This window comes from Ptychodera flava, chromosome 17, assembly GCF_041260155.1.
Source record: "Ptychodera flava strain L36383 chromosome 17, AS_Pfla_20210202, whole genome shotgun sequence".
Taxonomy (NCBI): domain Eukaryota; kingdom Metazoa; phylum Hemichordata; class Enteropneusta; family Ptychoderidae; genus Ptychodera; species Ptychodera flava.
Window position 1 is genome coordinate 22,412,597 of NC_091944.1, and position 22,399 is coordinate 22,434,995.

Genomic DNA, 22,399 nt, shown 5'->3' on the forward strand with positions numbered 1-22,399 from the left:
CCTTCATGATGTGTTACTAGTAAGATATGTACAATGGCACTGTCGCTGTAACAGTGAAGTCAAACATCATGAATGCGAAGCAGTTTTTTAGAAAGACGATAAAAATATTCCATATTGATCATCTTCATGAAATGACGCATTAAAGCATTTTGTGTGGAAAAATTGGACGGAATAAATCTGAGAGAAAGATTCCGGACATTCATTCATGAAACTATAACAAAGGTTGTTTGCTATTCATCACAATGAAATTTTCTATGTAATATCATTATAGCATGAAACAATAGAAATGCTTTACAGAGTGATATTTTAGTCACGCAGGTAAAATGCAATGTTCCATGATCTAGTAGTAGTGTGTAATAAAGATTGAAGTTTGGTAAATTGGCACATATTTCAACAGAATTTTAAAATTTCTGTGTTAATATTAATAATGTTGTCATAAATTCAAGATGATATGTAGATCTTCATGTAAACAATGTTATATTGCTTATAAAAACTTGCATTACAGTAATTCATCATGATACACCTACATGTATGTCCATATTGCTCGTCCTAAAGACATTAACCATAAAATATCAACATTGATATTTTGAGGTAAAAGTTGAGACATGTGTTGTAAAATGCCATCAGGTAGCTGGCGCATTGCCTGACATTGTAGGGGTGATATATGTGTCACTTGCTGACACGGTCATGCTCAGGATAAACACATAAAGTGGCTGCAATTCTCTGCTACCATGATGATTCAGTAAGTGAAATTTTTGAGTTTTTGAGAACCAGACAAGATGTCATGGACAAAAACGGTAATTGGACCACAAAAGGTTCTGCCATTGTATGTTCGTTTGATTCCAGTTATCATCACTGAAAGTTTTCTGTAAGGTAAATGAAGTATTGTGGTGACACCACACATTTCAGGAATGAAGACAGTTTTCACAAATACAGACTATATATTTATGTGTGAGGTGGAATAAAAAAGAGCGCTCAAATTTCAGTTTTTTTCCTGTTGTATGATATGTATGTGATATCAGCATTCGTGTCAATTGTGTTCGTCAAACACTCAACTTGCTCTTGTGTCTGACAGCATGAATGAAACTCATGCTGATTATGATAATTGGTTTGCATGTGATTACAACACAAAAATCAAAATCTAAATTTAAAGCCATTGTAAATTTTCGTAAACAGATGCTGATTAATGTACTAATTAATATAAGCAACACTCGATACACTGAACAAACTTTGTGGTCACGAGAATATACTTTTCTTAATGTTTACGGAATACGAATAATTGGTGTCATGATTGAATTGGATGAAGGCTGCTATGCAGCGCTGGGTAGGTAAATAACAGCAGAGTCGAAATGAAAAGTATAATGACCTCAGTTGCTAGTGATACGGGTCGCATAAGACTGCAAGAGTCGTCGCTCGGGGGCACTCTCTACACTCCCCCCACCAGAGCGCCCTCAAGTGATGAATCTTTCAGTCTCCCGGTTGCTATACTACTGGTGAACGAAAATTTGTTTGTGCGCAAATGATCCACTGGGCGTGAAGAACTTCCAGCGGGCATCATCATGAAACAGAGCAGTATCATACCTGATCAGTCTTCAAACCTTGGTCAAAGGACCTTGTCAACACTATATAATATCTCATTTCCCTTGGTGCCACATAGCTGTCTCTTTTAATCACAGGAGCACTAGGACATAGAAGGTGTAGTTATGTGATAAAGATTTCTTATTGTTTCTTCTCATTCTGTCTCGTAAAGTGTACAAAACTTTGGTACTCATTGTCATTAGATGACTTGCAAGTGAAAATATATTCTTCGGCATGACAAGAGGGTGTAGAGTTGAATAAACATTAAAGAAATATCCTTCGTAAATGATCTAGCCTAGATTCTTTCCGTCCGCTTGCCTCCGTACCTCCGTCCCCACTACCAAGTAGTAGTACTGGGGACGGAGGTACGGAGGCAAGCGGATGGAAAGAATCTATCCTACATAAATGATCCTACGACATCAGAAACTCTTTCTAGCTTATTTGGTGCCGGTGACAATGTAATTGTCACCATCATAGTTTGAAACGAGTGGCTGCATGCTTCTGAAGGAAGGGTTCATCTCTCAAACTGTCATCTTCATTATTCACTTTGAAATCACTGGTAAGGGAGTCTTTGCAATGCTTGTGTCTTGGGTGTAGCTCTTGATAATCAGTTATGCAATTGGCTCATCAGAGAGATGACCCGTGATTTTGTAAAATCGTATTTTACAATCAATCTTTTTTTTCAAAAGAAGTCTTCACGTGGTCACACAGAAGAAAGCGGTTTTTACCATGTTTTGCCTCAGTCTGGTCGCTATGCATGTTGGTCTCACAGGATAAGGCATGTCGAAGATTTAGCTTTTTGTGGTTGCCCATAGGCTGGCTGCTGATATTGTCCGTGTGGGTGAGGATGTTGTTGTTGTTGTTGTTGGGGATGCTGCTTGCCTTTTGGGCCTGGCTTTGCCTGGTTGTTGCCTGCCTGCCCTGGAGGTGGGAGGGTTGCCGGTGGACGTCTGTGAAGCTGTTTAGCGATGACGTGGTTGACTTTGAAGAACATCACTCTGCTGTCTGCCGTGGTGATGAGGAGCTTGTTGGAGCGAGGGATGACGCATATGTCATCTATCGGAGAATATCCTATGATGTTGGTCAGTTGTTGACCACTGCTTGCGCTGAACACTTTCACGTTAAGGTCGTTTTTGACCACGGTCAGCACGAACTGGTTGTCGCCGGTGATTCTGGCCATCATGACGGTGTCATTGTGGCCGCCAAAGACATGGACTTGCCTGAGTGTTGCGAGGTCCCACATCCGTGCTGTTTTGTCGCTCGACCCTGTCACGAAAAATTGGTCGAGGGAAGATAAGTTGATCTCTGTGATGATGAAGTCATCTGCCCCGGGGCCGTATTCGTGTGGAGGAGGTACGTGGGCTTGGAAGTGCTGCATCACAGATCCAGAGGCCGCATCGAACAGTCGAATCACACCATCTTTCCACCCTGTGAGTACCACTCTCTCATTCTTTGTGACGGCAGCACAGATGATGTAATCACCTGCCCTGTTTTCACCTGGCACAAACTTCTGATCGTATATTAGATCTGCAGATTGTAGTGTCAGCATGGTCAAGTTGTTCGAACTCACGAGAAGCATCCGTTCGCCACGGAGGAGGAAGAGAGTGTTCGGTAGCGATGAATGGTCATACTCGCCCATATACCACTGGTTGTTGACATCATAGACGTATATGCATTCAAGATACTTCCTGCTGGAGTCATTCCCTCCGATATGGCACTTGTGGAACCATTCTCAGATACTCTTATACCATGACCATAAACATCTAACGTCTTGGGTTTTTCATACTGCTGTTGCAGAGAGTTTGTGTCATACTCCATCAAGACATTCTCACCCAGCGCATAGAGCCTCTTCCCGTCTGGTGTTGTGTCAATGCCGCCGATACTGCCACGCTTGCTGACCCAGTCCACAGAAGCAATCAAGGTACCTTCCTCAACATCGTACAGGGATAACGAAGTACCGAGGCTGTTGACTATAGCTATTCGTTTTTCATCTTCAAGTATTCTTGCTCGGTGTACCAGCAGTCGTAGATTGGGACACCTAATGTTGAACGGTTTCTTGGCCTCTTCATTTTTAGAGCCTCGACTGGTCTGCCTCTTATTCTCCGCCTCCTGTTTCAGAGCCTGTTTGACATTGGCGATGTTCCAAATCTTGACGCTGTTATCGAGTGAAGCAGTGGCCGCAAAGACTGTAGGATTGACATTGACCACGGTGATGGCGTTCACCTTGGCATTGTGAGGGAGATCGGCAACAATTTTGAAGTCCAGAGTCGCGCTTTCGAAGTTACCGTTTTCTTTCACCTGCCAAAGCAGAGCTTTCTCAGAATTTTCACCAATGCTTACCATCGTTTTGCAGTCATCGGTGATGGCGAATAAGTCAACCTCGTGACTTCTGTTGATTTTGAGTGTTCTCACCAGTTTCCTCTCTTCGATGTTGTAGATTACGGGTGATTCGCTTTCATTCTTGAAAAGAACCTCTTTGTCAGTCAGAAAGGAAATCAAGCAACTGCCCCTCGTTTCTTCATCAGTGAGGTCGATGATGACACAGGTGTGGACATCCAGTATAGCATGGCGGTAGAACTGGAAAGCGACATACTGCCCATTGGATGACACTTCCAGGTCAAGAGTAGGGTGGTTTTGACGTTTTCTGCGGTCCAAGACTTCGCGCAGAAGTTGGCAAGTGAACATATCCCATATTTTGATCGCAGGATCTAAGGTATCACCACAGGTCACAATAAGGTTTCGGCCATTTTGTGCTCGGGCAGGTACAATATCATTTATTTGACCTACAGAATAATCATAGAGAAAACAAAAGTAAGGTCAAGAAAAATAAAAAGGTTTGTTTCTCATCCTCGCGCGCGTCAATTCAGACCCGAAGCGTCAACCTTTTTTTTGCTCATGAGGAAATAAATGAAAAACCCACAAAAATACGCGACGATAGTGCATAACAGAGTGCTGTATTAAACAGTACTGTAAACAAAATAACTGACACTAACATTCAATTCAGAACTGTACACGTATATCACTGTTACATTACGCTGTCAAAACTCTGCATTGCTGCACTACAAGTCAAACTACAGAACTGTTGCTATACAAAAATAATAAAGCAACACTGCTGTGCATTTATCTCTGCGTGCATTCCTGGGTTTTTTTTCATGTTTTTTCCGCATTCTTGTTTATTGGAGACAAATAAATTGACAGTAAAAAAAAACTCATCACCGCATCATCATTTTTGAAATATGTCCAGGATGAGAAACAAACTTTTTATCGTTCTTGGCCTAATTATAATCAAAAGGCTTTTTTCCTAATGTTCACATAAAATAAGTCCAGTATGATTGATGGTGAAGAAAATTTGACAGGCAATGTTTATTTGCATGTCTTCATTTAGAAATTTAAGCCCCAATGCTTTTTCCATCATTTGTAACATGCAACACATCAATGAAGATAGGTCAAGCATTCTTAATAAGTGGTCGGAGCTAATATCTTAATGCATATTTGTATTTGTTGAGACTTTTGGGGGTCATTTTTGTCAAAAGTTTTCAGGACTGTCTGATAGGTCTTGATTTTGATTTTAGGTTTTTCAGATAACACGATTTATATATGTTCAAGTGATGATGAAATTTGAATATATAAATGTTTGGGCCAATTTTGTCAGTTTTTGTCACAACATATTTTCCAGAACTGTCACTGCAATACCTTGCAAAGGTATCGAATAGTTCCTAGAGAGGATTTAATTTTGATATGTGAAAATTTTAGGGCAATTTTCTCTTTCTTTTGTCAGATCATTATTTTTGTGGAATCTAGTCCAACAGCGTTCAAAGTTACTTTACTGGTTTCTAGGCCTGATTGCTGTTAAGTGCAAATGATGATGAAACATGCACACAAATTTCTTATTTTAGTGAAAAAAGTCTTGAACATTTTAGAACAGTGGAAATTGTTGCCAATGTTTCAATTTTTGAACAGTAATAACTAAAAAATGTCTCTAAGAAAGCGTTTATATCTACATTTTGTTACGTGCAGAGGATACGAACAAAAAGGGGTGAACTCAGCAGTTTACGTTTAAACAAAATTTATTACCAAAATAAAACTAATGCTAAGTTAGGAATTGCTAAGTCAGGGATAGAGTACAAGCTTTAAAAGTGTACAGACTACTTATCTCAGCTGGGACGGCAAAGCTCCAGTCTCAGAGTTGTAACAGTCAGTTGGATGAATGAACAGTCCTTGCAGGCTTGAAGATGCATAAAGTCCACAGTATAAATCCAGCGTTGGCAGTGAAGGTCTTGAAAAGTCTTGAGAATGACTACTGCTGGAGTTTAGTAACACACAAGAGACACGATCCCAAAAGTCTGACTGGAAGCTGTGCACGTCCCTTTTATAAAGGCATATAAGAACAATCTAGAACTTTTATTGACATGCTAATTACTGTTCTAAATTATCTCCCTTACACAACTAATCAACTTTCCAGAACATTCCAAACATGACTAATTGAATTCAAGGTTGTGAGGTCATCAAGGGCAGTGACCTGGGAATGTTCTAGACTAATTGAACTCAGGTCATGATGAGTGTGGGGGAAATGACCTACATAACACACCCCCTCTTCAAAAGAAAATTTTTCAAAGAAAAATCTTTCTTTTACAAATGTAATCTTAAAGGTGTGAACAACAATAAACTCTAAATACGAGAGAGACAGTCTGCAATTAAATTGTCTCTGCCTTTGATATGTCTAATGTCAAGATTAAACTCCTGTAACATTAAACTCCATCTTAGCAATCTCTGATTTTTGCCTTTAAATTTCTGCAGAAAAACAAGAGGGTTGTGATCAATATAAACCACTATTGGCTGATTTGAAGAAGTAACATAAACTTCAAATGCTGTAAAGCTAATATCGAAGATAAACACTCTTTTTCAATTGTAGAGTAGTTTCTCTGGGATTTGTTAAATTTGTGTGAAAAGTAGCAAACAGGATGTCCCATGACTATCTTCCTGCAATTTGTTGTTGGAAAACTTGAAATGGCACTGAATTTGGCATAAAGTATGCACGGCAAAGTCCGGTTATTTTTACTGAGTTCGATAAAGTCATTGTTCGGCAAATACTTTGGCTTCCTCCTGGAGATATTCCGCTTTCGCAGGATTCAGTCCGTCTGGATGTTGTTCCACTGGATTACTGTCGCAGACATCTTCGTTGTGGTGGATGATGTTTGTCCTCGTTGGAACATCTTGAAACAGGTGTTTATATTCGTGGAGCAGTTCTTTCACCTGTTGTTGTTGTTCTGGCTGGAGGTGTGCCAACTTTGTAGACTCCAGCTTCTCCAGGATTTCTGAGTTCTGAAGCTTGACCGAGCCCAGCTTTGAGTTTAGAGTATTATCACTCAAGTCAGTTTCAGTATCACTATCTTCATAATGGTTTGAACTGACTGCACTGACAGGCTGAGTTATAGTAGGATTATCCCTATCCAAATATGGCTTAAGCATATTTATGTGACATAGCTGTTTTTGTTTTCGCCTGTCAGGTGTTATTATGATGTAATTTAAATCACTCAATTTCTTATCAATTAGGTATGGCCCAAAGTAACGAGCATGGAGTGGTTTGCCAGGAACCGGAAGTAGAACAAGAACTTTTTGACCTGGTTCAAACTTCCGTTTGAGGTGCTTTTATCATATTTGGTTTTCATTGACTGCTGAGATGACTCAAGATTTTCTCTGGCTAATTCACATGCTTTAGAGAGTTTTGTACGAAAATCTGACACATATTGCAAAATATTCAGACAATCATCATCGTCTGATAGGAATTTCTCTTTAACAAGCTTAAGTGGGCCACGGACTGTATGTCCAAATACAAGCTCAAATGGGCTAAAACCAAGAGACTCTTGAATTGACTCTCTAACAGCAAAGAGCAGAAAATGAATTCCTTCATCCCACTGCTTCTCCTTGTCAAAACAGTAGGTCCTAATCATGTTTTTCAAAGTTTGATGAAATCGCTCAAGAGCACCCTGACTTTCTGGATGATAGGCGGATGACCTATACTGTTTAATGCCTAGCTGATCCATTACTTGTTGAAAATTCCAGACATAAAGTTGGAGCCTTGATCGGACTGGACACATTTAGGGAGGCCAAATAAAGTGAAAAATTTGACTAAAGCTCTCACTATAGTCTTTGTCTTTATATTTCTCAGTGGTATGGCTTCGGGGAACCGAGTTGATGTACACATTATTGTCAGCATGTACTCATTTCCTGATCTTGTTTTTGGTAGGGGCCCAACACAGTCTATTAGTATCCTACTAAATGGTTCTTGAAATGCAGGAATTGGCTGTAAAGGGGCCTTTGGAATGGTCTGATTCGGCTTTCCTACCATTTGACATGTGTGACAAGTTTTACAGAAATGTGTTACATCCTGCCTGAGATTAGGCCAATAAAAGTGACTGAGAATTTTATGATAAGTTTTCCTTACTCCCAAATGACCAGCCCAGGGCGTTTCATGGGCCAGGCGCAATATTTCAGCACGGTAGGGCTTTGGAACCACAATTTGATGTTTTATAGCCCAATCGTCATCAACCAAGACATCTGGAGGTCTCCATTTACGCATGAGAATACCAGATTTTGTATAATAGGAAACAGAGCTATCTGAAGTTTTACCTTCATCATCTACCCTGTCAAACAAAGACAAAATATCTGGGTCTTTGTGTTGTTCTGCAATGAGATTTGATCTAGAAAATGTCTGACTTTGGTCAGCAGAAGTTTTACTGGAAGTTTCAAATCCACGAGGGATAACGGAATGATCCGTGTCAAACACCTGACTGAGAAAGGTGTCATTTAAGTCAACATCTGTGACATTATTTTTGAGAGTATTTTGATTCTCGGAAGTTTTCTTTGACATGGCTCGAGTAATGGCACATGAAGGAAATAAATCGGGTATCTCTTGTTCAATTGGCTCTGGATCCTGATCTAAACTAGGATTATCAGTCACAAGTGGATTAGTGATGACCTTGTCCCCAGCAAGGTCGTTTCCAAGAAGAAGGTGAATCCCTTCGAAAGGCAAAAAAGGCCTAATACCTAAAGCCACAGGTCCAGAAACAAAGTCCGAAGACAAATAGACATTATGGAGAGGAACAGGAATGTAGTCATTACAATCTACCCCCTTAATAAGAACTTTAGAACCTGAAAATGACTTTTCAGAAAACGGCAGGGTATCTGCCAACAAAAGAGACTGGGAAGCCCCGGTATCTCTTAAAATTTTGACAGGGGTAGCGGAAGAGAAATCACTAGAAAGTGATATAAAACCATCATGAATAAATGGTTCGAAAATACCCATAATGCTATCTTGTGAAGAATTGACCTTGACCTCAATAATTGGGGATGAGAGGGGTTTAACCTCAGAAAATGTGTTGCACACATCATTAGACTCTAATTGAGTTGATGAAGAAATAAAGCCGGTTGGCTTAGATCCACTTTGACCACCACGTTTTCTTTTCAATTTGAAACAATCTGACATTAAATGGCCGTCTTTCTTACAATAATTACAAGAAAGTGTACCGAACTGTTTGTCAGAAGGAGATTGAGACTTGGGATCTGATGATGTGGAAGTGTTACTTGAATTTTGTGAACTGTTGTCATTTGATTTCCTACTCTCCTTTGAAAAATTCTTGGATGAAAAGGAGGAGTTAAATTTACCTGCATTGTTTCTGTAGGAAAAGGACTGGGATGGTTTGCTGAGAAATGAAGATTTGTGGGTCAATGAATAATCATCGGCCAAACGTGCAGCAACCTCCAATGTATCTGCCTTTTGTTCATTGATAACGTCTTGATATCACTCCGGATGCACCTTTTAAATTCCTCAATCAAAACAAGTTGTCGTAGTTTGTCATATTCTGACTGACCTTTTCAGAAGAGCACCAACGATCAAACAATTGTTCTTTTGTTCGAGCGAATTCAACATAAGTTTGATCTTTCACCTTCTCACAATCCCTAAATTTCTGACGGTAAGCCTCAGGCACCAACTCGTAGCCCTTGAGAATTAATTCCTTCACAGAATCATAATTTGAAGCCTGTTCCACTGACAACTGAATGTAAATTTCTCTGGCTTTACCCACCAAAGCACTCTGCAAAAGCATAGACCAGGACTCCTTAGGCCAATCCAGACTCTGAGCAATTTTCTCAAAATGAAGGAAATATTTATCAACATCCTTTTCTTGGAAAGGGGGAACTAACCTGAAATGCTTAGTGATGTCAAAACTGTCTGAAGGGAAGAATTTTCCTGACTTTCTAAGCTCTAAACGTCTCATTTCTAACTGCAGTCGGTGTTCTGCTAATTCTCTTTCCTTTTCTTTTTCCTCTCTTTCTTTCTCCCTTTGTCTTTCTTCCATTTGCAATTCTTTTTCTTTCATTTCCAATTCCCTCTTTTTCTGTCTTTCTTCCATTTCTAATCTTTCCTGCCTATCTTTCTCTCTCTGTCTTTCTTCCATTTGTAATTCTTTCTCTCTCATTTGTAATTCTAGTTTCTTGATCTCCAAATTTGTCTGCATTTCTAATTCTAATTTTCTGAGTTCAGAGGTAGACTCGGGCTCATAATCTTTTAAGGCAGACTCCTCAAAATGGCCTGATTTAACTAAATGTTTTGCAATCTTGAACTGTATTTCTCGCTTGCGCATAGATCGTTTAACTTCTACCTTAAGGAAATTGGCCAGTGTTATGAGGTCGTCTTTTCTGAGGGAATCAAATGTGTCCTGATCAAGGTCATCCATTTCCTCTGGTTTAAATTCCGCCATGATTAAATTTCGCTGAGTTCACAGTATATAGTAGTTTTGAAAAGCTGTCAAAATGTTGTCAAACGGCTCAAAATATTCGTATCCCGGACAAGCCCCCAATTTTGTTACGTGCAGAGAATACGAACAAAAAGGGGTGAACTCAGCAGTTTACGTTTAAACAAAATTTATTACCAAAATAAAACTAATTGCTAAGTTAGGGATAGAATACAAGCTTTAAAAGTGTACAGATTACTTATCTCAGCTGGGACGGCAAAGCTCCAGTCTCAGAGTTGTAACAGTCAGTTGGATGAATGAACAGTCCTTGCAGGCTTGAAGATGCATAAAGTCCACAGTATAAATCCAGCGTTGGCAGTGAAGGTCTTGAAAAGTCTTGAGAATGACTACTGCTGGAGTTTAGTAACACACAAGAGACACGATCCCAAAAGTCTGACTGGAAGCTGTGCACGTCCCTTTTATAAAGGCATATAAGAACAATCTAGAACTTTTATTGACATGCTAATTACTGTTCTAAAATTATCTCCCTTACACAACTAATCAACTTTCCAGAACATTCCAAACATGACTAATTGAATTCAAGGTTGTGAGGTCATCAAGGGCAGTGACCTTGGGAATGTTCTAGACTAATTGAACTCAGGTCATGATGAGTGTGGGGGAAATGACCTACATAACAATGTAACTTGTGGTGTGGATACGATTTAATTTAGATCGTTTACATGATAGTGCAATATACACATTGGCCAAATCTCTCGTTTTGCCAAAATATCTTCATGTCTGAAAGATCTTGTCTAATAGCTTTCATATTTTGCATGTTAAAAGTACTTCTGTCCGCATCAAATGGGAGTATAGTGTTATTGTTTATACTATTGTTTCACTTAAAGGAAAGAGAAAATCTAACCAGTCACAGATTTTAAGCGGGTGGCCGCTTTTAAAAAACAGCGCCCTCACATGGGCATTTTGAATACGAAGGAAACGCCCCTTTGACCATATATGGGCATATTTAGATTTACAGGTGACTGTATACCTTTAATATCTGAACAATACCTTTATGCGCTTCCACACCACGGAACAACTCTCGTCCATTTTCCAAACTCCATGCCTTCATGTAGTGCTTCTGTTCTGACGGCCTCCAGTAGTCTTCTTGTTTTATCGACAGTATCATGGTACAGACAGCGAATTTGGAGTCTGAAGAGACACGCATGCCGACATCTCCATCCCCGGTGTGTCCAGCAAGTTTGATGAACAGATCACCGGTCTCAATGTTCCACACATTGATTTCAGGACTTCTGTCTTCTTTGCTCTCTGGAAGAAAAGTAATGAGAGGAATAAACTCGATAGTTTATCATTAGTATCGTAAAATTTTTACCTGATGAAAATGTAGGTAAATTTACGCTACATTTGATCACGTACAGCTGTAAAGGAGATAAGACTTTGGAATTGGACCTTACACGAATTAGTCCCTCACCAGGTACGTGCACAATGCAGTCTTTGAAAGCTTAGGCCGAACAAAAGGTGTTCCGATAACCCGACCTACCTGCCGACCCTAAACTTTTTAGAGTTACGTAAACACGGAAGTAAAAAAAAGAAAGAAAAAACCCGTAAAATCACGCGTTCGTTACTTGGCATTTGATTTTTGCTTGAACGAGGATGTCTTTTATGTTTTTTTCCTTTTATATGTATGATACATTTTCTGGAAATGTTGTGGCCAGTGTTTGATCGCCCTGAACCCCTGCATATTAAAAATTAAAAATATTTTGGAAAAAAATTCCTGCCGACCTACCTACCCTATTTTTGAAAACCATGTTATCGGAACAGCACGATTTTTTTTGGCCTTCTATGAATTGTGCCTCGCAATAAATTCGAACCTTTCAGAATTCTTGGTTCCATTATGTCTTCCAAGTAAAAGAAGTAAGTTCAACACCATGACTCATTTCAGTCATCGGGGATTTGGAGAGTTTAAGAGATTCGCAGAGGGATCAGCTATGGCACGGTAATTCCAGCTGTCAGATCATGTCAATCATTATCAGTGTTAACACCTAAGGAAGAATGCTCCTTTGAGCTCACGATTTTTTTATGTTTTCTGATCTGCCGCTTGTTGGAGCTCATTGTGAAGCTCTTGGAGTAAGAAACATTTTCACCATCTTACTTTTTTCGAAAATAGAAAAATTTCACTTTTCCCAACAGAGTTTACACAGGGATGGCGGGCATATTGAATTTCAAATATCGGTAAATATTAGATAATTTGCTTCTTTGGTGCCAAACTTTGCACAGTGGCCCCTGATTTTATTCTCAATTTGGTAAGAGAATGGTTGAGCAAGCGTTTAAAGCTCCGTAAGCTGTATCTTTTGGCTATTTTTCCAGAACTTTTGTTTTGTGGTTTCCCTACACTTTCTGAATCGAATCCCTAAACTGTAATTTAATGCCAAGTTTTAAGTATATCAACATAACCTACATGAGTATAATATACATTGTTATTGTTGAAAATTGTATTCAAGTCCGGACTAGAACTCATTTGTAAACAATAAACAATGATCACTACACACATACAAGCTGTGTTGACAAAAAGAATACTCGAAATTTCAGCATGACAAACGGATTACGGTCAGACACGGTAGTTGATATACAGAAGCAGAATACTGAAAAACTAGCCACGAGTTACAATCTAAGTCTCTCACTTTCGAAGCTCATGCTACCTTAATTGAATAGCACTTTCTCTGCTTGTAGTGCTTTGCATATTTTACACTGTATGGCACAAACCATCTAGCAAGCGTGCATGCTTTTGACATGAACATAAATGTCCATAGAACTTTGAATACGTACCTGCTATGAAATTATAGGTCACTGCCAATATATTATCTGGCGTAATCTCTATTTGAGTGATTGGTCTTGTGTGATGACCCGCAAGCCTGTGGAGTATAGTACTGCTCTCGAGGTCCCAAACGATGGCTGTCAGATCCCTGGATCCTGATACGATGAATCGTCCGTTTGTAGTCGAGGCCAGACAAAGGACACTGTCTGTGTGGCCAAGTAAGTGTGAACGCAGCAAACCACCAGGTGCAGGGAAACACTGGTTGTACGGAATCAGAGGAACAGTTGTAGTCGTCGCCTTTTCTGCCTCAGCCACAAGTTTCTTGATGGATTTGCCCTCGAAATTCTTCAACCTGCCGATAATCTCCACGATCAAGTTGAACGGGTTTTCCCTCAGCGCTGACGCTCCGCCTCGAAGAGTATCGCTCAGCACTCTCAATTCACCGTCATCTTCGTACTTGGCCAGGGCCATCCCGAAGTCCTGAAGCACTTCACCCAGCCCCATGCCTCGCAGCTTTGTCAGAATGAATGGCAACGAGCACAGTGTATTATCTTTAAGATGGTCGAGATCGGATGTGTGGATCTCGTGAAAGGGAAGCTGCTCCAGTTTTCTGATGTTGAACCTGGCCTGTTGTTGGCCTTCACCGAATTCCAGTGGCTGGGGAGCTACCTTCCTGTCTTCTTCGTCTCTCTGTGGCTTACCGAATTTCTGCATCTGCTGTTTAGTGTACGTGAAAGGCTTCTTCTTTCCCCCGCTCCATATTCCAATGAAGTACTCTGCACACAACTTATGCATCTTCTTCACAAGGTGGTCGTCATTCAGATATCTCTCTCTGGCCGCTTCGATGAATTGCCTGTGGTACCAGTATATGACCCTGGCTCCCTCGGCTTCTCTTTCCACCAGATAGTCGTTGATTTCTGCTCTTATCCGGGTCCACAACAGAGGCGGTATCCTTCTCGTGGGAGGTAGCCAGTAGGCGTATACTTCTTGTAGAACATCATCATCAAGGGACAGGATGTCCTCAAGTTCGGCTTCAGCGATACCATTTTCGGATATTGTCATGTAACCCAGTGCTCTGGATACCAGTATCTTGCCGTGGTATTCTTCCAGTTGGTCAAATATGACTGATATCATTCCTTTTACGGAGGCTTCGATGTTGATCTGTGATGTTGGCATGTATGACTGCCAGCTGGAAGCCTGGTCGAACATCAGCTTCAAGAATAGAGGCAAACTACACATTTCAATGCTACTGGTTACGATTACCCTCTGCTCAGGGGTGATGGTCCTGTTTTCTGTTCGCAGCCACGAATCCATGATGTTCAAACTGTCCTGGACGGACAGCCTCTTAACCTCTGTGTAGCGGGTCATTCCCGGTGCCAGCATGTACTGCATCGTTGAAAGAAGGTCGTGCTCTTTCGGAAGAGTCGAAATAACGATGGCTGCATGTGGAGGGAGCTGCTTCGGCAGCCATGTCAATCTATGGGCACCTTCAGCCGGTGACAACTGATCCAGCGAGTCAAGGAAGATAAACAGTGGCTTCTTTTTGGTAGCGTACCTCAAGACCTGGGAAAACCAGCGGACCACCTTGAAGAAATCATCGGGAAGTTCTTGATCAGCATAACCGTAGATGGTCAAGATCTGTTTGCACACCGATCTTAATAGCTGCCGAATACCGGTACTTGCTGGGGTTGTACCGAGGAACCGCAACACTATAGCAGCGTCAGTGCGGCCGAACCAGTTTGTAGCCGTCTGCTGTACAGCTTTGGCAACAACGGATGTCTTGCCACTACCAGACTCGCCATATATCACCATGGGCGATGCGGTGTTCTGGTTGCCATTTGCCCGCTCTTGTAAGTACACCTGCACTTCTGACAGAAGATCTTGTCTGCCATGGAATGTCGTACATTTCAGCTTGCAGAACGTAAGATGCTGCAGGATTTCTTCGTACATAGGCTCGTTACTGATGTGGTTTTTGTCTCTTTCGAAGGCGCGATCTATCATCGCCACCATGGTATCATGGAATCTCTTCAGAAAACTGTCCAGGTACTGCTTGTGCTCTGGGATATTGACGTCCACGCCTTTCTCCGACCAGTTGTTCAGCGTTGACACAATCAGATTGGACTGCTTCAGGCAGCTGGGTAACTGTTTCTCGCGCAGGAAGGTCAACAGTTGCTGTGCCTCTGCGTCCACCTGATTGTTGTCCCACTTAATGTCGATGAAATTCTTCGCTTCTTTGTGGTCCACTCTCTGGTTCAAGTCATTGAATTTACGGATGAAGCAGACACAGTGGTCTTCTTTGTTGCCGGGAGCATCCAGTATACCGTGGGTCACTTCATCATGGGTAACTGAAAAAATTAATCATCGTCATCATCATCATCATCATCATCATCATCATCATCATCATCATCATCATCATCGCCACCATCCTCATAATCAATCCAAAGATATCTCAGTTTATGGATGTTGCTATTTAGCAATGTGTTTACAATTACATGAAAAAGCATGACGATCTCGTGCTAATCATGAAGAAAACCTACGATGCAGTCATTGATTTTTTGTTTAACATTTTGAAGGGGTTCAACAACTATTGACCATAAGGTAACGAGATTATTGAAGGTTCATCATCTTCATTATACACGGGTTGGTTTTACCATCGAAAAGCGCACGTCCGGCCGATTCAAAGATGAATTCATGGTCAGCTGGGAACTTATGGTTTTAAACAATTGTGTTATGATTATAAAGCATCAGCATTAATAAATGACGTACTATTTTGAATATTATAACGTTATCGAAATTTTTCATATAAGCATTAATTACGTTACTTGAGTTACAATTACCAAATGCTTCCGTTAGTTTTAATACATTTTCACATTTCTTTCTATGGTGACGTCTTCAATATATATATAACTGTGCGTGCAAAGTCTAAGAGATGAATTTTACCTGATATTCTGAACTTAGCTGCTTGCTTTTCCGTCATTTTCCGCTCCTGCTGACAGACAGTCGCGGCATATCTCAGCTGGTACTGCAGTGCCTCAAAGATCTCCCACCACTTATTGCGATCGGCCGTCATCCTCTCCGGGTTGTCGTTGTCCTTGAAGTGGACCAACCTGGAGCTTATCGGCTGGAGTATGTAAACTGGAGGCACGCAGTTGTCGTCTCTCTGGAACCATTCGTCGAGAAGCCTGACCGAGGCGTTGTTCCTCACTAACACCTGCCGCATGACCTCAAACTCCGCAGCTGGAATTTTTGGCGGGAAGGGCCGATAACCATACTTCTGGCAGAGAAACGTCTACAACGAAAACACATTTCATTCTAGAGTTCCATAATTATATCGAGTTTGGCTAAATTTATGTACTTTACGGGTGATGATCTCGAAAAATAGTCAACACTCAGAAGATTACTGCTAGTTTTGCCCCAAGGGCCTACAGTCTATTAATTAACATAAAGTCCAATAGAACACGATGAAATTTATAATGAAACTCAAACTTTTGGTAAATTTTCTGTCCTTTGATCGGATATATTAATTCATTGGATCTTGTTAAAATCTAAATTGGTTTGGAGAAACGGAGAAAAAGTGTCAACATAATTTTTTATTAAATTTCATGTTCACCATAGTATCACAGTGATGAATGTTATCTTCAACCATCAAATAGCAAGACGAAAAACATTCCAGGTTTTTCAAGGTACCCTCCCACGGTACGATTTAAGCTTGTACGTAGGAAACTTAGCCGAACAATTTGGTTGTTCAAAATTGCCTGTAACGTTTTGTTAAAGCCAAAAGATATCGAATGGCTATATTCTCTGTAGTTAAAGTACCGGATTTGAAATGTTCTGCCCGAGGCTTTTAATAATATAAGCCTGCAGTGAGGACCTCATACTGCTTACCTAACCCCGTTCTCGGATAATCCGTCGCGCCTTATGCTTCGCTTTTTGTACGCGATATTTTATCAACTTCCACCCCAATGGGCTGCTTTGCCTAATTGTCGTCTGGCTGTACTTTGTCTTTCTGTAATCTGTTTATTAGACTGCCTCTCTCCCTCGCAACTTTTATTGCCAATATTGCCATATAATCACTCACCACAAAATTTGGACCCATCGAGAGTTTCTGACACGCTGCAATTTCATTCATACAAAGTTCGGAGGTCATGTGATCGTCCGTGGCTTCATCGCGTACTCCCCATCTCATGTCCACCACTTGGAATTCCAATCCATATTTGGATTTGCAGTAATCTTTCAATTTAGGGTAGATGTCTTTCATCAATGCATTGCGTTCTACCGAGGTATCTGCGATAGAATCAAATTGTATACAGACTGGTATGAGTCAAAATCCAGCGTCGATTGGTGATGCCAGCTTATCGACGGCTTTCAAATAGTCACCTTTGCACGGTACTCGACGCAGGCGCATTCTTTTAAATGACCTCTTCGCCATGCGCATACAAGAATGGACGGTGGTCATAAGGACATGCTCCAATCACTCAAGTCGTCAACGTACATTCCAACAGAGGAACACATCGATATTAATTATTGATTTTCGTTTTTTCAGAAGTCATACTTTATAGAAATACTACTGACGCATGAGCTCCTGTTCGTCCCTTCATTCGGAAAATTCGAACTTATTTAAATTCCAGCACTTGAACATTGGTTATGATTTTCGTATGTGGGTATAGCAATATTCGCTAATACATTTGGTATTGTTTGAATGACTTTTAAATTTTATCATCGATTCAGTCACCGCTCCTCATTGTTCGTGTGTGTTTTCGACCTAGATTGGTCAATGAGCAAAATTGTCAAATTTCGGGGTCAGAGACAAATATGTATGCTTGTTTTTTAGTCTCCATGTCCACGGGCTATTCTCGCCATTGTACTACAGCAGTACAAAAGACTTTTGTAGGATACAGAAAGGAGGTCTGTCAATGCACGTGTAAAATTACAATATACTGTGAACTGCAGAAAGACTCAAGTGGTGAGCTTAATGCAGTTTGTGTTTACGTGCATCAACATAGATACAAGTTCTCGAAGTGGCTCCACGAATGCAAACTCTCTGAGGGAATTGTGTGGTACATGCCAACAGCAAAATCCGTTCAATTCGATGTTGTTCAGTTTACGGGGCTAGAACTCCTTTCTGGATTCTGACCACTCCCTATCTATCTTAAGTTTCATAGTAATATCAGAATGGCGTTTTGAAGGCATTCACAGATGAAGGTGTTACTACATTTTCTGGCGGTCTACTCCACAAGTTCACAATCCTGTATGAAATACATGATGATTTCACACTGTGCATGGGCCTACTTGTTTTATGATGTATATATACGGTTGGGACAGCCAATGAAACTGTCCGTGTGACACTGTTTACGCAATTAATGGTTCGGATACGGGAAGGCATTTGTTTCGCCCTATCAGTGGGCAGGGAAAAGAACATCACTTTTATGCCAGTGGGCAGGGAAAGTGTTTTATATTTAAGCACACCTAATAGTCGGAAGAACTGAATCATATTTTGATAAGTCGGCAGAGGGGAACCTTTGTTATGGTAAGAGGGTACTAGGGGGTTCTTGTGGTGGAAGTCACTTGAGCATTTTAGGTGGTTGGAAGGGGAGGGGGAAAGTTATGGTTGGGAGGGGAATCTTTTCAAATGATGAAGGGGACAGATGTGAACAGCTTTTACTTGCCCCTCCGAATTTTAATTTTGCCCTAAATTCCATTGAATGCCACATTTACACGTAAAAGCACTGAGAAACCACCTTAAGTTACAATTTCTTGAAATAGGCTGGTTGACTACCGTGACGCGAGGTTCTATAGTGCTTGAAAGTTCAGCTTAGAGTAATCTATGTTATCCATTACATCTAGATCATGTCCCTCTGTTCTTATTAAACCTATAGATTTTCAATTGAGAGTCGCTAAGTCTTTCCACATACGTAAGAAAGAATGTTTTCCGGTATTACGGGTGAGGCTTTCCTCTGTACATGTTGATGATATCTTTCTGCAACCATGGCGACCAAGCCTGTATAGCATGTGCCGATGTTGGTACGGATTGACAAACCATTTATGCAGTCTTGACAAGAAGAACGCACGATTGGTCAACTGGCTTTCTACGTCATCAATACGTCATCAACGTTGTTTTTGTCACATAACGTTACACTATCCATGATTTCGATGTCAAATAATCAACTCTGAATCCCTCTGCCGAGAAACGGAAAGCTGCAGCTGTACCCACTGTCATCAATCAAAGTTGCCAACGTTTCAACTAATATTACATTAGAGGCAGTGTTCAGTAACGTGAATCGAGAAATAAACATCAACGAGGGGATATTAAAGAATATATAATATATATATATATATATATATATATATATATATATATATATATATATATAAGTATACAGATGTCCTCGTGGGAAATTATAGTGATCAATGCTAAAGCAGAGCGTATAAATAAACATTACTTCAAGTACAAGGTAACGAAATCTATTACTTAAGTTTCATGCATCTTGCAATCCTAAGAAGTAATCTGTTTATATATATATATATATATATATATATATATATATATATATATATATATATCAAATTATCCAGATATCCTCGTGGGAAATTACAGTGTACGATGCATATATATATATATATATATATATATATATATATATATATATATATATATATATATATATATATATATATATATATATATATATATATATATACACAAAACACAAAAAGGAGAGCTGTATTTTCCCTTGCAGTCCCTCCCAACGTGGAGGGACTGGGTACCTGTCTATTCAGACAGGTATATATGCATTTGTGACGTCATTTTCGCCATATTTGAACTCTGCAACCTTCCCACTCCCTCATGTCCTCTTGACTTGGTGAAAAATGATCGATTGAGCTTCAGCAAATATTAATAAACTATGTGTATCTCTTCACCTTACTGTGTATGTTAATCTGTCACAAACTTTTTCAATAAGCCGTGAGTTCAGTGCACGTAAACTGAAAGTAAACAATGAATGCGGTGTAAAGAATAAAGGCTGCGTGGGCAGAACTTGCCAACGTTGACAATAGTGTGCATGTCCCCGGTCTCATACTCCATTCATCTTTCTGACAGCGCAAATAAAGCAGCTTAACAATGTCTTGGCCGCGGGTAACGGACCCGTCAAGGCAACCTTTGAAAGAGCCACGTCTTACATACAGTGTCATTGATAGCCTTCCGATACTGCCAACTGTTCTTTATGAAGTGTAGTTTGAAATTGGGGTCGATAACAGTGGAATACATTTTGAATTTATTATTTGATCTCTAAAACTGATTTGAGGTAATATGGGCCTCGAATGTGAATGACAAACTTTTGCTCAAATTGTCCTCGAGTAAACGTTCAACCACTCTCTCATCAAATCAACAATATAAATCAGGGGTCACCGTGCAAAGTTTGGTACTTGAACTGAGAAACGAATAACCTAACCGTTACCGATATTTGAAATCCAAAATTTTCGAAAAACTAAGGCGGTGAACATTTTTCTTACTCCAAGAACTTTAAAATCCTACAGGTGGTAGACCAGGAAAGTACTGTCAAACTGTTAGAGTCCTAATATCTGTCCCGAAGACGCATTCTACCATATGGCAGTGTTTTAAGACTGGACACTCTAAACAAAGTATGAATGAATAATGAAACGCCTAAATGCTTTTATATTATTTCAATATATCGCAGACGGTGCAATATCATCAAATTGTGATCGCAAAGATAACCGAATTGAAAATATGTATCGTTAAGCTAAAGTATAATATCCTTTTGAGTTTCAAAACCCAAGCATTTTTTTGGAAAAGCATATGAACTTAAATAATTGTGAACAGTAATTTTAACTATTGTATTTGTTGTGACCACTGGTTGCGGCGTAACAAAGTATATCCGCGTTTTTTCTGATCTTTTAGAGCTCGACAAACAAAAACCATATGAATCATGTTGCGAATTGCTTAGACAAACAGCGAAATAGGTCAGGCTGTTCTCGTTTGTAATGTAAAGCATCCAAGCTGATAAAACTTAGCAGTTTTTTTTTCTCTTCGGCCACGGTCAATGACTCAAATGATACACCGCAGAATAGCCATCAAGGTCAAGGACATTACCGATAGACAACAGTATAAATCATATTTCGATTTTCGGATCAGAGAAAGCTAATACCTTGCTAACAAGTACACGTTAAACCTAAAAAAGATTGTGAATTCGATTTTCTATGGTGTCTATGATTCCTGTAATGGAAAGACACACATTGAAAATCTGTGGAATGCATTTGTCGTTAAACAAAACCTGCAAAACTGGCGAGTTATGTAATGTTTTTCTTCTTGACTTTGACTTACCTGTAAATGTTGAACTGGTAAATATACGGACCACTCTGGATCGCAGGGGTGGCAGCGACACTCCCACTCTTCCGTAGAGCAGTTGAGTTTTGATGTCGCCGGCCGCGGCCATTACTCCGATTTTAGCTTTGGCCTACCTGGTTGTCGTGCGCTCAGCTGAGATTGCTGATGAAGGGGTGTGTCTGTATCTGGGTATCTGAGTCTGACTTCGACGCTCGATTCTCATCAAAGGGTCCGGCGCGGCAGAAGCCTACCTAGGCATTTTGTCGCACACCTTAGTCGCCAGCGGTGTCCAAATTCTGCGAATGGGAATTCTCTCGTGCGAAAAAGGGTTCCTTCCAGGTCGTTGTCAAAATTGACCTCACTGAAAGGTGATTCGAGTGCGCGCCGTCGCCATGGTGAGAGGCGCACAACGGGTGTAAACGAATTCTGATCTGCGCATTGCTGAATTATTGAGCTTCGAAATTTATATTCAACACAAAGGAATTCGCAGATTTGGGGCTTGACGGTATGTTTCTGTGGGTCCATAGCTGTGATTTTTTCAGTCGGGATTCATGCCTGTTACGGGCTGATTTTGACTTGTACGACTTTTATTGAAAAGTCGTAAAACACCATAGCTGATTAAAAAATCTCCTCAATATAATTTCTATATTAAAAAAATAATCTCTCTCTCTCTCTCTCTCTCTCTCTCTCTCTCTCTCTCTCTCTCTCTCTCTCCCTCTCCCTCTCTCTCTCTCTCTCTCTCTCTCTCTCTCATATCCACAAACATCAGTAACTTAGTCTTGATATACAGAAACGTTAGTTAACACGTTTCTGTCCTAAAGCATTACGTTGATAAACGAAAGGAAGCAAATCTGAAGATAAATCCAACTGCCATAAGGTATCAAACAGCCCAGGGCAAATAGGGTCACCACTGAA

At 40.3% G+C, this 22,399-nt stretch overlaps 1 protein-coding gene across 1 annotated transcript; it reads right to left on the reverse strand.

The window, feature by feature from the left end:
• Positions 1-3,138: 3,138 nt before the first annotated feature.
• Positions 3,139-21,819, reverse strand: LOC139115797 (NACHT and WD repeat domain-containing protein 2-like). The gene is made up of 6 exons (XM_070678161.1): positions 21,482-21,819; positions 17,222-17,427; positions 16,084-16,432; positions 13,155-15,488; positions 11,379-11,636; positions 3,139-4,361 (listed from the first exon to the last, which is right to left on the reverse strand). The coding sequence occupies exons 1-6, from the start codon at positions 21,591-21,593 to the stop codon at positions 3,145-3,147; spliced, it is 4,476 nt and encodes a 1,491-aa protein (XP_070534262.1). The 5' UTR covers positions 21,594-21,819; the 3' UTR covers positions 3,139-3,144.
• Between the last annotated feature and the right edge of the window lie 580 nt (positions 21,820-22,399).